Genomic DNA, 14867 nt, shown 5'->3' on the forward strand with positions numbered 1-14867 from the left:
GAGATCTGGCTTACACCTTCCTCTCTGGCGATAACCCCAAAATAGCATCCTTATCAATGCGTTGGTTAATATTCTAGGGATTTGAACTGTACCTATCCTATAATTTTTAAGTAATCTTATTTCAGTTGCAGCTCTGCCACTGGTCAGCTGTTGTGTTACTTGCTATATAGTACAGTATTCTGCTCTAGTTCTCTGATCCTGGGACCTCACCCGTTTGTTGTCTTTTAGGAGAAATCTTTGAATTAAAGGCTGAACTCAACAATGAAAAGAAAGAAAAGAGGAAAGAGGCTGTGAAGAAAGTGATTGCTGCTATGACTGTGGGGAAAGATGTGAGGTAAGGGTAATCTCTTCTGCTTTGCTCATTTTAGACTCTTACTCTATGGCTTTTACTGCTTTTTTTAAGCAGAGGTCTTCTTAGAAGCCCATATGATTTAAATTTATTTATTTATTTATTTATTTATGGCTGTGTTGGGTCTTCGTTTCTGTGTGAGGGCTTTCTCTAGTTGTGGCAAGCGGGGGCCACTCTTCATCGCGGTGCGCGGGCCTCTCACTATCGTGGCCTCTCTTGTTGCGGAGCACAGGCTTCAGACGCGCAGGCTCAGTAGTTGTGACACATGGGCCCAGTTGCTTCGCGACATGTGGGATCTTCCCAGACTAGGGCTCGAACGCGTGTCCCCTGCATTGGCAGGCAGATTCTCAACCACTGCGCCACCAGGGAAGCCCTACTGCTTTTTATTTAAAGCTATTACAGTCAGAACATATAAGAATGAGTTTGTCCCACTGGAAACATCAGGAAGTGTAGTTGCTTTTATATTAACTCTGTGACTAAGTTTTTTTTGTTTTTTTTAAGAGTGAAACGAGTTTGATTTCACTTGCATACAGATCTAGCATAAAACCTCTTGAGAGCTGACACAGTTACAAATCTGTTGCTGAGGTAGTTTTAGAAGATGATAAAAATATACTGAGAAGCAGAAGCCCATGTGTACTTCAATTGGCTCAAGCCAGTGCCCTCAACTTTACAACTCTGCCTTTAATTGCCGAATTCAAGATGAAAATCAGTGGTAACAAAATCCAAAGGGTCTTTTTTTTTTCCTCTCTTTTTTCCTGTAATTTAGGAAGGCCATTTGGAAATAAATAAGGATTGTCTGCAGGCCCCTGAGGATTCCCGAGATCCTTTCCATGAAATCCATGAAGTCAAAGCTATTCTTGTAATAATACTTAGGTGTTATTTACCCTTTTCACTGTGTTGACATTTGCATGGCTGGTGCCTTAGTGTGAATTAAGGCAGTGGTGCCAAACTGTAAATGTAGTCATTGTATTCTTCACCATCATGTGCTTGCAGGAAAAAAGGGCAGTTTCCCTTAGGACTGTCCTGCATGAAGCACTAAAAATTTATTTCAGTAAACCTTGAACCTTGAGTTCAGGTCTTTTTAATACTCTGTGTGATGAAATAGGAATTAGGCATAAAGTACTTCTACTGCATAGCAAAGTGTGACAGTTGACTTGAAAAAAAGCCCTTGCACAATTGTTTGACTTGGGAACACCATTTCTTTGTGAAAGAAAGATTAACAGACAGAACTATAGTTAATCAGACTTCAGTATTTGGGAGACATTTTATAAAAAATGAACAAAGTGAACCTGTCACTTCAACGGAAAAAATTTGACAGTAGATAAATTTCGACTTTAAAGTAAAAATTAGAGTGTTGGAAAACTTGTATCTCCCATCGTGAGCTTGATAGCTTCCCAATACTTAGAGATTTTTCTGATGAGATTGGTGGTGAAATTAATGACTGTGATTATTTGCTGCTGTATAATGAAATATGCCACCATAGAGAAGATCTGCATAACTCATTGAACCAATATTTTCCAAATGACCAGTGCATACATCACAAAATTATGCATGGGTAAAATATCCATTCAAAATAAGTGATAAATGAATGGAATTTAATGCAACCAAGTACAGAAAGTTTATTGATATGGTTTCAGATTCCATATTGTACCTAACTTTTAAGAAACTACCATTTGTGGACTAAAAACAAAAAGAAAAACAACCATTTGTTTAGCTTTAATGTATCAAAGGAGAACATCCAGTTATATGAAAAAGCTATTAAAATACTCCTCCATTTTCCAATTTATATACGTGTATGCAAATGGATTTTCTTCTTACACTTCAGCTAAACAACATTCTGCAACAGGTTGAATGCAGGAGCATGTGTGAGAATCCAGCTGTTTTTGTTTAAAGTAGACATTAAAGAGATTGGCAAAAATTAAAACAATGTCATCCTAATTTAAAAAAATAAGTAAAATAGGTAGACTTTTACTTTAAAATATTTATGTTAATATGAAATGCATTGATTTTCCTTTTATCAGTTGGGTCAAATGCTGCTGATAAGAAATGGATGAGTGCAAGAAGGCCAAGTAAATTCCAGCATCTAGTGGTGGATGTAAGGTGTAGTGACTCAAACATCTGAGAAGGTCCTGAGGCTGATGATGACCTTCCTAATGTCATTAAGAGAAGGGAAGTTTAAATTTAAGTGCATTCTGTGTCAGGCACAGGGACAGATGCTTTTACTTACAGTGTTTTTTATAGTCCTCATACCTTCTGAACTAGAGGTTATTCTGAATTAGAAGTTATTCCATGTTAGAGATCAAGCAGTGTATACTTGGAGAGGCTAACGAATAATCCCAAAGTCATACAGCTAGTGGTAATGTAGCCAGGATTCTAACCTAGGGTCTGGGTCCCAATATCTGTTACTGGTCACTTCCTTCATGGGTGTATATATACAATAGAACTTAAATGTGTACGTGGCACACACGTATAGAACTGTTTCATTTTCTGAAAATGGTTAAAATTTTGAATAAAGACCCTAATTATCTGAGAACTGTTTTAATAAGGAAACTAATCAAATAAGTTCCCACTGGTCACGGATGGAAGAATATGTGCCTTAAAAAGCATAACAACTGTAGTGCTTTGAACTGCAAAGAATTGATATGAAAAATTATGGTTAATTTTTTGTGACATAGTGATTTTTTTTAAGTTTGTAAAGATATACACTAAAATATTATATATGAAATGTATGTGCAGGATTTGTTTCGAAATTGTTTAGAGCAACTAGATGGGGTAGGGACTGGGGGAAGGCGAGTGGGTTGAGGTTGTGTATGAAACAAGATCGGGTATGTATCAATATTTGTTTGCAGCTGGGTGATGGATACATGGGTTCATTAAACTGCTGTCTCTAATCTGAAAATTTTCATAGTAAAAAGTTTTTTAAAAATCTATTTTTAGACATCTTCTTGGGACCATTATTATAAATTCTTTAGTAATTCATTTCTGTGGTAAGTATTATCACTAGTGGACATTTGTCCTCACATCAAATCACTTTTTAAATTAAGGCTGTTTCTTTGTGTTCTGTCCAACAGCCTGGCACCAACATCTGTTCGCTTTCCCTTCCTCTTTTCTCAGCTCTCTCTTTCCAGATGTAGTGAATTGTATGCAGACTGACAACCTGGAACTAAAGAAGCTCGTGTATCTCTACTTGATGAACTATGCCAAGAGTCAGCCAGACATGGCCATCATGGCTGTCAACAGCTTTGTGAAGGTAACTTTTTCCCAGGGGCTTAAGAACAGTCTCTTCTACCTCAGAAAACCTTTTCAGAAGTGTCTCTTGATATGGTTAGTGTCTGCATTGCAAATAAGCAACCTCTGTTCCAAAAGAGGGCCTCTAGAGAAGTATTGGCCATTGAGTAGGAATATTCATGATTTAAGCATTCTGTATGCCAGAGTTTGTCTTCCAGTTCAGACCATATGGTGAGCCTTCTGTCAGCTGGGCTTGGTGCATCCTTGCCAGGTGGGAGAAGAAAGCCAGGTGAAACCTCACTGTTTTATCTTCCAAGGCTGACAAAAGTTGGGCATATCATTGTAGTGTCAGTAACCTGGGGCTTTACCTATTTTATCTTTGTAGAAATTATGTTTATGGTTCAGACGTAGTGGAAACTACAGGAGCTACCTTTTAATTTTGTTTTATTGAATACGTCTTACAATAGTTGATTAACTTTTTTGTTATTGTGGAAATTTTCAAACATATTCAGGTTGAGGGAATAGTATGATAAATTCCTAAATATCTACCTTGTAGTTTCAGTAGTTACCAACCTATGGCCAGTTTTGTTTAACGTAAACTCTCCATACATGCTTTCCTGACCCCCACCTCCTCTCCTACTGGATGATTTTAAAGCAAATCCCAAACATCTTAAGAATGAAAAAATCATTTAATCAGCTGATCATTATAGAAAGTCCTTAATATTATTGGATATCCAGTCAGAATTCTATCATTAGATTTGATGAACACAGTAATAAGGTTGTTCTTATTAGGGTTTTTGTTTTGTTTTGTTTACTTCTTTTTCCTCTGCCTGGAATTTAGTCTACATTAAAAGCAAAAATCAGACAGCATTTCTAAAATTAGCTTCTATTAAATTGTTTTGGAAAATAAACATGCTTTCTTCCTTCTCATGGAATTTTTGTTCGTTTTCTGTGTTCAGCTACAATGTACAGGATCATTGTAACATTACATTCTTTCTGTGTGGTGATTCATAGATGGATGATATCATTGGAAAGAATTTAGTTTACATTTTTTGGAAGTTAGCATGTGCATAGGTTTATAATGTTTAAAGAAATTTTTTAATATAGAACAATTTAAGGGGTGTTCCTTCTTGGTAAGTGTTCTACTTGTACTGTGTTTGGAGGCACTTGCTAGGAAAGGAGAATGTATGTTAATCAGGATTTCAGAGGGCCCTCTCTGCTGCTTCACGCAAGGAACTTATGTTGGGCCCAAACCAGCTTCTAGATTCTCCTTTGCTTTCTTGGCTGTAGGCCCCAGATATCCAGCCCTCTTTTCTCCCTGCTTAATATTTGTGGAATGGGACATATCTTTCCAATTTCTGATTTTTTGTTGTTGTTGTTGGGTTTTTTTGTGGTACGCGGGCCTCTCACTGTTGTGGCCTCTCCTGTTGCGGAGCACAGGCTCCGGACGCGCAGGCTCAGCGCCCATGGCTCACGGGCCCAGCCGCTCCGCGGCATGTGGGATCTTTCCGGACCGGGGCACGAACCTGTGTCCCCTGCATTGGCAGGCAGACTCTCAACCACTGCGCCACCAGGGAAGCCCCAATTTCTGATTTTATCCTGTACCAGAATACAAGCCCAAAGCCCTTTTCTGCTTTTAGTGCAGGTCCAACAATGGCCATGGGGATGGTAACACCAGGTATCTAAGCTTCTGCCCAGCTCTGGAATGAATCCTATAGGGCATTTCTTCATTGTGTATGTAAAGTAGTTAAATGAATTCCTAGCCTAAACTCTTAAATAGGCAACTGTTGTACTTAGGAAAGGAATCGTATGGGAGATGTGGGTTCTGGTGTAGAGTGAAACTGGAAGCCTACATTAATTAAATATTCTTTTGTTGCTTATATAAACCAGACTGTTTAGTTTTCTGGTTTATGTACACCTGTAGTTGTCAATGATTGTTTTTTATAGGACTGTGAAGATCCCAATCCTCTGATTCGGGCCTTGGCAGTCAGAACCATGGGGTGCATCCGGGTGGACAAGATTACAGAATATCTCTGTGAGCCCCTCCGCAAGTGCTTAAAGGATGAAGATCCCTATGTTCGGAAGACAGCAGCAGTCTGTGTGGCAAAACTCCATGACATCAATGCCCAAATGGTGGAAGATCAGGGATTTCTGGACTCTCTGCGGGATCTCATAGCAGATTCAAATCCAATGGTAATATGTTTCTGCGTTTATAAGAGAGCAGTATTTAAAATGGGTCCCTTTAAAAAGCATGTTTAAAATAAATTTTATCTTTGGGACATTGAGCCATAGGTTAGCTATGTGAAGCATGACTTCTTTGTGTCCCACAGATTGTCTGTCTCACACCCTACATGTTTCTGAGCTGAAAACCAAGTACTAAAATACAAGGGTGGTTTTTTTTTTTTAATTGAAGTGTAGTTGATTTACAATATTGTTAGTTTCACATGTACAGCAAAGTGATTCTGTTTTTTATATATATGTATTTTCAGACTATTTTCCATTATAGATTATTATAAGATATTAACTGTTGTCCCCGTGTTATACAGTAAATCCTGTTGCTTTTCTGTTTTATTTTTTAATTTTTCTAGGTTAATTTTTTTTTTTTTTTTTTTTTGTGTGGTACGCGGGCCTCTCACTGTTGTGGCTTCTCCCGTTGCGGAGCACAGGCTCCAGACGCGCAGGCTCAGCGGCCATGGCTCATGGGCCCAGCCGTTCCGCGGCATGTGGGACCTTCCCGGACCGGGGCATGAACCTGTGTCCCCTGCATCGGCAGGCAAACTCTCAACCACTGCGCCATCTGGGAAGCCCAATATTTTTATTTTTTATTAAAAATTTTTTAAAATTGAAGTATAGTTGATTTACAGTATTGTGTTAGCACAGCGATTCATATATATATATATACACACACACACACACACATACATATATACACACACACACTTTTTCAGATTCTTTTTCCTTATAGGTTATTATAAAATATTGAGTATAGTTCTCTGTGCTATACAGTAGGTCCTTGTTGGTTATCTCTCTTATATGTAGTAGTGTGTATATGTTAATCCCAACCTCCTAATTTATCCCCCCCCTTTCCCCTTTGGTAACCATAGGTTTGTTTTCTATGTCTGTGAGTCTGTTTCTGTTTCGTATATAGATTCATTTGTATTATTTTTTAGATTCCACATGTAAGTGATATAATATTTGTCTTTCTCTGTCTGACTTACTTCACTTAGTATCATGTTCTCCGGGTCCATCCATGTTACTGCAAATGGCAATATTTTCTTCTTTTTTATGGCTAATATTCCATTGTGTGTGTGTATATATACACACACACCCTACATCTTCTTAAGCCATTCTTCTGTTGATGGGCATTTGGGTTGTTTCCATGTCTTTGTTTTTTAAAGATTAGACTTTTTTTTTAATTTAGTTTATGTATTTATTTGGTTGTGCTGGGTCTTAGTTGCGGCTCGCGGGCTCCTTAGGTGTGGCATGCGAACTCTTAGTTGCGGCATGCACGTGGGATCTAGTTCCCTGACCAGTGATCGAACCCGGGCCCCCTGCGTTGGGAGCATGGAGTCTTAACCACTGCGCCGCCAGGGAAGCCCCTGTTTCCATGTCTTGGCTTTAGTAAATAGTGCTGCTGTGAACATTGGGGTGCATGTATCTAAAATACAGGGGTCTTAAAGCAAACCTTTGTATAATACTTACCCCTGTGTTTGCTCAGAAACAAACCGGTTCTTTCATCATTTTCTTAAAGAAACTTTACCTTAAAGTTTTGAGACCTTTTATTTCTCCTATTGACATTTTTAATTTTGCCTATATAATGAAGGAGAGTAGGTCTCAAAGTGGTACATTGGCTCTGCTAGTAACTGAAGTTCATTTGAATTGAGTGATTGGTCATTAAGTATCATTACTGAGAAGATGGAGGAACTTAGCCACTTTCTCTCCTTTTTTTGCCTAAGGCATTCTTTATGTGGAGTTGAATAACACTGAGCTAATCAGTGGATAACCTCTGAATATTTCACTGTTGAACTTTTTGAAAGAGAGAGTTGGATTTGCTGTGAAATAGACGTGTCTCACTTGCAAATTACCTGCTCAGATCTCTGCTTTGATACTTCATTTGGTTCATCTTACTCTTTGGGTAACCTTGGCTTCTATTTATTATCTTTGAAACTTAGTATCAAGGTCAAAAAATGAAGTAAGCCACATTTTTGAAAAGATACTGTTGTTCTAATTACTATCAGCAATCCTTTAGCCACCTTCTAGGCATAGAAGTGATGTGGGTGTATATGCTTAAACTGTGACTTTACAGGGTATAATCACCACCGTCATTAGAAGATTCAACCCTACGTTTTTCACTCAAGCAGCCCTGTGTGTCACCTTTTTTTTTTTTTTTTGTGCTGTACGCGGGCCTCTCACTGTTGTGGCCTCTCCCGTTGCGGAGCACAGGCTCCAGACGCGCAGGCGGACCGGGGCACGAACCCGTGTCCCCTGCATCGGCAGGCGGACTCTCAACCACTGCGCCACCAGGGAAGCCCGTGTTACCTTTTTAAAAATTCCATAAAGAAATAAATTTATAAAGCAGTAGTATCTGTTTTTAGAATGTTTAGCTGGTACTAAGTTGTATCTTTGACATTGCTTTTGATTCACTTTGTTATTTTGAGCAAATATTCTTGAAATTTTCTACCTGAGGACAGATGAGAAGATTGAAAGTGTTTGGGCTTTGCTCTCCAAGTTTTGGACATCCAGATGAGCAGAGTATCATGTACCCTGTGGAAACTTTTAAAATATTCAGTGGGCCTATGAATGTGGAGTGGAGTGAGGTAAAAATGAGTTCTAGCTCATATAAGCAATTCCAGTTCAGGGAGAAAAAGGCATCTTTACACTAATGTAAATTTTTCAAAGCAGAACCTGTAAAATTAGATCCTCAGGGGTAAGGGACTAACTGAGGGTTTAGTAAAGGCTTTTTTTTTTTTTTTTAAGGCTTTTTTTTTTTTTTGGTACCCCCGTAGCACTTAGAGATCTTTATCCAAATCAGTTGAGAGGATGGAACAATTCTGGAACAAGCCTAATTTGTCTGATTTATTCCAGGTTTTCACTGTAATAGAAGGGTTGGCATTTGTCCAGTCCATAGTACTCAAGTAGTATATGTATGCCATTACTTTATTTATACTTATCAATATGGGAATTTTCAAACAATTCAAAATTAGAGTGACTAAATGAATAAATAAAATGAACTCAGTTACCATCACCAGATTCAATAATTATTAATATATGCCTGTTTTTTACCTGTTTTCTTCTTCCATCCCCTATCTATATATAGGTAATTTAAAGAGGCCACACATGAATGGGTCTCTATTTGAATTTAAAGTATCATGATATTATAGTAAACCATAATGCTTTTAATAATTCTTAACCTGTTTTTGTTCTTTTGGGTTTTTTTGCGCGGTACGCGGGCCTAGCACTTTTGTGGTCTCTCCCGTTGCGGAGCACAGGCTCCGGATGCGCAGGCTCAGCGGCCATGGCTCACGGGCCCAGCCAGTCTGCGGCATGTGGGATCTTCCCGGACCCTGCGTCGGCAGGCAGACTCCCAACCACTGCGCCACCAGGGAAGCCCTCTTAACCTGTTTTTATACAACAAATCAGGAGGTGACTTGGGGAGATTTTCTTAAGTATTTTTTAGAAAACTTTTAGAGAAAATTTACGGTTACTTGGTAGGTTTGTGAGAAACTGTTTCAGGAATGCCTTATGTTTTATTGTGTCTTTATTACAGATTTTCCTAGGACAGGTGTCAGCATTAGAGATTAAATTGTTGGACCTACTCCCCTCTAACTAAATAGGAAATTTTTCTTATTCTTGTCAGACTTATTAGTAGCAAAACTTTTCCCTGATATTGTTTGACGTCTTGCTAGTAAGGTGCCCAGGATACAGAATTTAAGGAGGCATTCATTCTCAGGTGCCCACTCTACCTGCACAAGCCTGAGAGTGGGATACCTCGATTGCCTCACTCTGTCCTGGCCTTATTTTACATACATTCAAATCATTTTTTGAGCTCTTCATTCTTGTTACTTAAGTGAAGAACTGAAAATCTTGGACTAAGAGATAACCAACACATATACCCACGTGCCTACTTTCATTCTTGAACCCATACTTTTTTGTTTATTTTTTGCGGTATGTGGGCCTCTCATTGTTGTGGCCTCTCCCATTGCGGAGCACAGGCTCCAAACGTGCAGGCTCAGCGGCCGCGGCTCACGGGCCCAGCCGCTCCGCTGCATGTGGGATCTTCCCGGACCGGGGCACGAACCCGCGTCCCCTGCATCGGCAGGCGGACTCTCAACCACTGCGCCACCAGGGAAGCCCATGAACCCATACTTTTCATCTCAACTGTATGTCCTGTTTTTTTGCCAGAAGTATTACAACTGTCTTTAGATCATTGATTTTCCTTTTATCAGTTGGGTCAAATGCTGCTGATAAGAAATGGATGAGTGCAAGAATGTCAAGTAAATTCCAACATCTAGTGGTAGATATAAGGTGTAGTGACTCAAACATCTGAGAAGGTCCTGAGGCTAATGATGACCTTCCTAATGTCATTAAGAGAAGGGAAGTTTAAATTTAAGTGCATTCTGTGTCAGGCACAGGGACAGATGCTTTTACTTACAGTGTTTTTTATAGTCCTCATATCTTCTCAACTAGAGGTTATTCTGAATTAGAAGTTATTCTAGGCCTTTCTCACCTTCTGAGATGGCCCACACTCTGTGGAGTGTGTTTCTCCTTAAATAAATACACTCCTTACCTAAAAAAAAAAAAAAAAAGTTATTCCGCGTTAGAGATCAAGCAGTGTATACTCGAAGAGGCTAAAGAATAATCCCAGGACTTCCCTGGTGGCGCAGTGGTTGAGAGTCCGCCTGCCGATGCAGGGGACACGGGTTCGTTCCCCGGTGCAGGAGGATCCCACATGCCGCGGAGCGGCTGGGCCCGTGAGCCATGGCCGCTGAGCCTGCGCGTCTGGAGCCTGTGCTCCGTAACGGGAGAGGCCGCAACAGTGAGAGGCCCGCGTACCGCAAAAAAAAAAAAGAAAAAGAATAATCACAAAGTCATACAGCTAGTGGTAATGTAGCCAGAATTCTAACCTAGGTCTGAGTCCCAATAGCCATTACTGGTCACTGCCTTCATGAGTATATATATACAACATGTTTAGAACTGTTTCGTTTTCTCAAAATGGTTAAAATTTTGAACGGATAAAGGCATTAATTATCTGAGAACTGTTTTACTATGGAAATCCTCCAAATCCTCTTAATCTGTTGATGGGTATGGGTCCTATTTTACTGTTCTTGAGGGGGAATTTTGTTCCACTTTTTCAGAAGTTGCTCCACATGGTGGCAGCACTGTACCAGCAAATATCAGAACCTCTTGCAAAAGGAATTAATGCTTCTAGGGTGTTCTGCCTTAGTAGTTTTCTCGTAGCTCACTTTAGAAGGGCATCCTAGATGTGAAAGCACCAGAACATCTGGAGAAATTACTTTGAAATTGGAGGGTAGCATGTTGACAAAAATCTGACTACTCTTGGGGTTATGTTGACCTTCAGATTGATTCCTGGTAGTATGCGTTGCTACAAGTAATAGGACTTTATTATATTTTCATTTCGTGTCTTTTATGGGGGAATCTCACACACCTCATTTTCCTGCAGTTGTTTCTACCATTTTATACTTTAGTTAAAACTGACTTTCCATGAAATACTATTTGAAAGAGAAAAGATAGTTTGAAGTAAAAAAATTCTCACTGTTAAGTCCTAGGTTAACCTCCCTGAGTCTGTTTCCTCTTCTGTAGAGTGAGAGGTACCAACTTAGAGAGTCGTTAGGAGTATTAATTGAACTGTTGCATAAAAAGCATCTGTGAAAGTGCCTGGCTTATGAGAGTTCATGAAATGATGGCTGCTGCTGCCATGATTATGAAGTAGACATTAGGCAAAGGTTAACATTATTGCTACAATATTAATTTAAAGGGTTCTGACCCCTTTGATAGCTATACAGGTTCATATGGTAAAATCTTTCTGAGAGAATTAAAGCTAAACTTATTTCCAGACACAGATTTATTAGTCCATTATTTTGAAAGTAAACGTATTCAGAATGAGGAAGCACTTTGGCACGAGAGGAAAATAGCTCCTATGATTTCTTCACAAATAATCAGAGTTTTGAGAATTCTGTCTCACTAAATTGACGTTTGCAAGAAAGATACACTTTTGGGTGATAGTGATAATTCTCTAGCTTTTGCCCATGCATTAGGATTTTCCCTCCTTACTGCAGTTTTCCTTTTCTCTCTTAGAGGCATTTTGAGGTATTCCAACTTCAGTTAATGTTTACACCAGAATCTGCCACTCCAGAGACTCTCTTGACAGCCCCACCACATGTACTTTGCTTTTTGTTTGTGAGCTCAGGTCTCCTAAATCCTTTGGCTCAGCGCCTTAGCCCCTTTGATCTTGTCTTCTAAGCCTTCTGAGTTCTACCATCACTCTGAGAACTGCCCCTGGGAATGCCCTTCTTCCATTGCTCTATCCTGTCTGCCAAAGCACAGACTACTGAATTAGTTAAACAAAACAAAACAAAAACAACCCCAGAAACATATTTTCGTTTGTTGAGGGTTTTTCTGCACAAGCAGCATGCTCTCAGAACTTGGCCCGGTATGGCCTTTAGCAACGGTTCTAGTTAAACTGCCAGGTTCTTTTAATATGAACTTATTTTGGAAAGCTGTTTTATGAAAAGTAACATTTTTTTTTCTCAGAAAAAGTATGTATTTTATCCATGTGCTAGCCAGCATGTAGAAGCCATGTGAGATTATGACAGTGGTTCTCAACTGGGGACGATTTTGCTTCCTGGGAGACAGTTGGCATTGTCAGGAAACACTTTTGGTTGTCACAACTGATGGGAAGGTTGCTACTGGCATCTAGTAGGTAGAGTTCAAGGATACTTTAAACATCCTGCAGTGCACAGGGAACCCCCTACAACAACATGAAGGACTAATTTGTTTTAAAAACTTAAATAATGCCTGACATATAGTAAATGCTTAATAACTGACAGCTATTCTTGAGAAACAGATCTAACGTGACGTACTTTCTGATTATTGTAATTTCTAGTTAGACTTTAGAAGATTTGTGGTGGTTTGCTGTCTGTCTGAGATGATAAATGTTGAAAAACTGAAGTCTCTCTAGATCACTTTGTAAATTTGAGAAGGATTTTTGTCAGAATATGTTTGTTGTCCTCGTGGGCAACGTTAAATCATTTATTAATGACCTCATTTAATTTAGTACTTCAATTATATGAATTCTGTTATCCCTAAATATATATCAATAAATAGGAGAATAGTTATAAAATTAAAATATTATATAGAAGCGAAATTAGAAATGCGTGATGCTCTTCATGCCCAGCGTCCATAAAGGAGTACCAGAGCTGGTAGAATTTTAGGCATGTGTGAGAGTGTCAGTATGTGGTAGGCACTGGGTAAGAATGATGTAGGAGGTAACATGTTCACTCAGTCTGTGTCTGGATGCCCCAAGTAAGTAATGTTGTATTTGGTACTAAAAGATGAGTTGCTGGTAATTTCTGCAGGATCAGAGTGTTGAGTAAGTGGAATCATTGGAGGCTGCTCTGTTATAAGGGCAAGTGCCCATCTCAGTGCTTTTCGGTTTTTAAATTCTTGCAGAGGAAGGAAACAATTTTTGTTTTCCTTTATGATAAACTCTGTGGAGATCTTTTTATGTGTATTCTCACCTTAGGAATTTTAATCATCAGTTTTCATTTTATCAGTTATCACTAACTTACGTTTTTGGGTTTTTTTTAAATCTCATTTTGGGGGCGGGTTTTTAGATTTAGAGAAAAGTTGCAAAGACCATACAGAAAGTTCTCATATACCTATCTTCACACAGTTTTACTTAATGTTAACATCTTACATAACCATGGTACCTTTGTCAAAACTAAGAAATTGGCATTGGTACATTACTATAAACTGAAGTACAGACTTTATTTCACCTGTTTCAACACAAATATCCTTTTGCTATTCCAGGATTCAATCCAGCATACCAAATTGCATTTAATCACTTCCTTTTATAAAGAGTTGACTCACTCTTCATGAAAGTATCTCAAAAACAGAAAAGTGCTTTGTAACTGTGAACTTTTTTTTTTTCCCGCTCCAGTACTAACACATGAGGGTTAAAACTCAGGCTCTGAAACCAACCAGACTTGGATTTGTATCCTGGTCTGCCATTCTTAGCTTGGTGGTCTCCCTGAACATCTCAGTATCCTCGTCTACAAAATGGAGATTATAAACAGTGCCTCTATCATTGGAACGTTGTGAAAAATAAAAGAGGGCTTGCAAAGCACTTAATAGTGAACCTGGTATAGAGTAAGCCCTTAATAACAACAAAGGTTTCTTTATTGTATAGTGATCGTGGTGCTGGTTATTAGTGATTTTAGAAGGGTTAATATTTCAACGGAAAATTTATTTTTTAAAGGTATTTAATTCTTTTTTTAAATTAAGCTGTTTTTATTATTTTTTATAGTTTTATTTTATTTATTTTTCACTGTGTTGTGTCTTCGTTGCTGTGTGTGGGCTTTCTCTAGTTGCGGTGAGTGGGGGCCACTCTTCCTTGCGGTGTGCGGGTTTCTCATTGCATTGGCTTCTCTTGTTGCAGAGCACGGGGCTCTAGGCTCACGGGTTTCAGTAGTTATGGCATGCAGGCTCTAGAGCGTAGGCTCAGTAGTTGTGGCACACGGGCTTAGTTGCTCCACGGCATGTGGGACCTTCCCGGACCAGGGGTCAAACCCATGTCCCCTGCATTGGCAGGTGGATTCTTAACCGCTGTGTCACCAGGGAAGTCCCCAAAATATTTAATTCTTTTGTATACATTATTTAAAGCCAGGCATTATTTTTTAGGGTGATTCTGAGGGCAGCTTATCCACAAATGAAGTAAATCTATTTACAGTATTACTTAACACATCATTGCAGGATTACTTTTAAAAGATAATTGTTCAAGGATATGCCTAAAGCAGTTTTCGTAGGCAACTTCCTGAAAACTGGATCTGTTGTACATAGTAATTCAGTAGTGTACCGAAAGATCACGGCTTATTCATTTCTTAGTGTCCCTTTTAAAATGATCTCAAGGCTCTAATTTGGCAGGGGATTACTTACTCTCAAAAGGGAGATAATGGTGTGATAATAAATGTTTTGTTTTGTTCATGTTGCAGCATGCTTTTGTGTGATTTAGGGCTGGTGTGCCAAGTAACTCTTGGCTTCTTAGGAGTGC

At 39.0% G+C, this 14867-nt stretch overlaps 1 protein-coding gene across 5 annotated transcripts in view; it reads left to right on the forward strand.

Annotated features, from left to right (window-relative positions):
- Positions 1-14867, forward strand: part of AP2B1 (adaptor related protein complex 2 subunit beta 1) — a 122448-nt gene that overhangs the window by 15553 nt on the left and 92028 nt on the right. For all 5 annotated transcript variants that reach the window (XM_060290595.2, XM_060290593.1, XM_060290597.1 and 2 more), the window contains 3 exons: positions 229-334; positions 3464-3599; positions 5525-5770. In XM_060290595.2, coding sequence (XP_060146578.1) covers positions 229-334; positions 3464-3599; positions 5525-5770 — 488 coding nt within the window. The remainder of the gene's footprint in view (positions 1-228; positions 335-3463; positions 3600-5524; positions 5771-14867) is intronic.

The sequence above is a fragment of the Globicephala melas genome, chromosome 20, assembly GCF_963455315.2.
Source record: "Globicephala melas chromosome 20, mGloMel1.2, whole genome shotgun sequence".
In the NCBI taxonomy this organism is placed as follows: Eukaryota; Metazoa; Chordata; class Mammalia; order Artiodactyla; family Delphinidae; genus Globicephala; species Globicephala melas.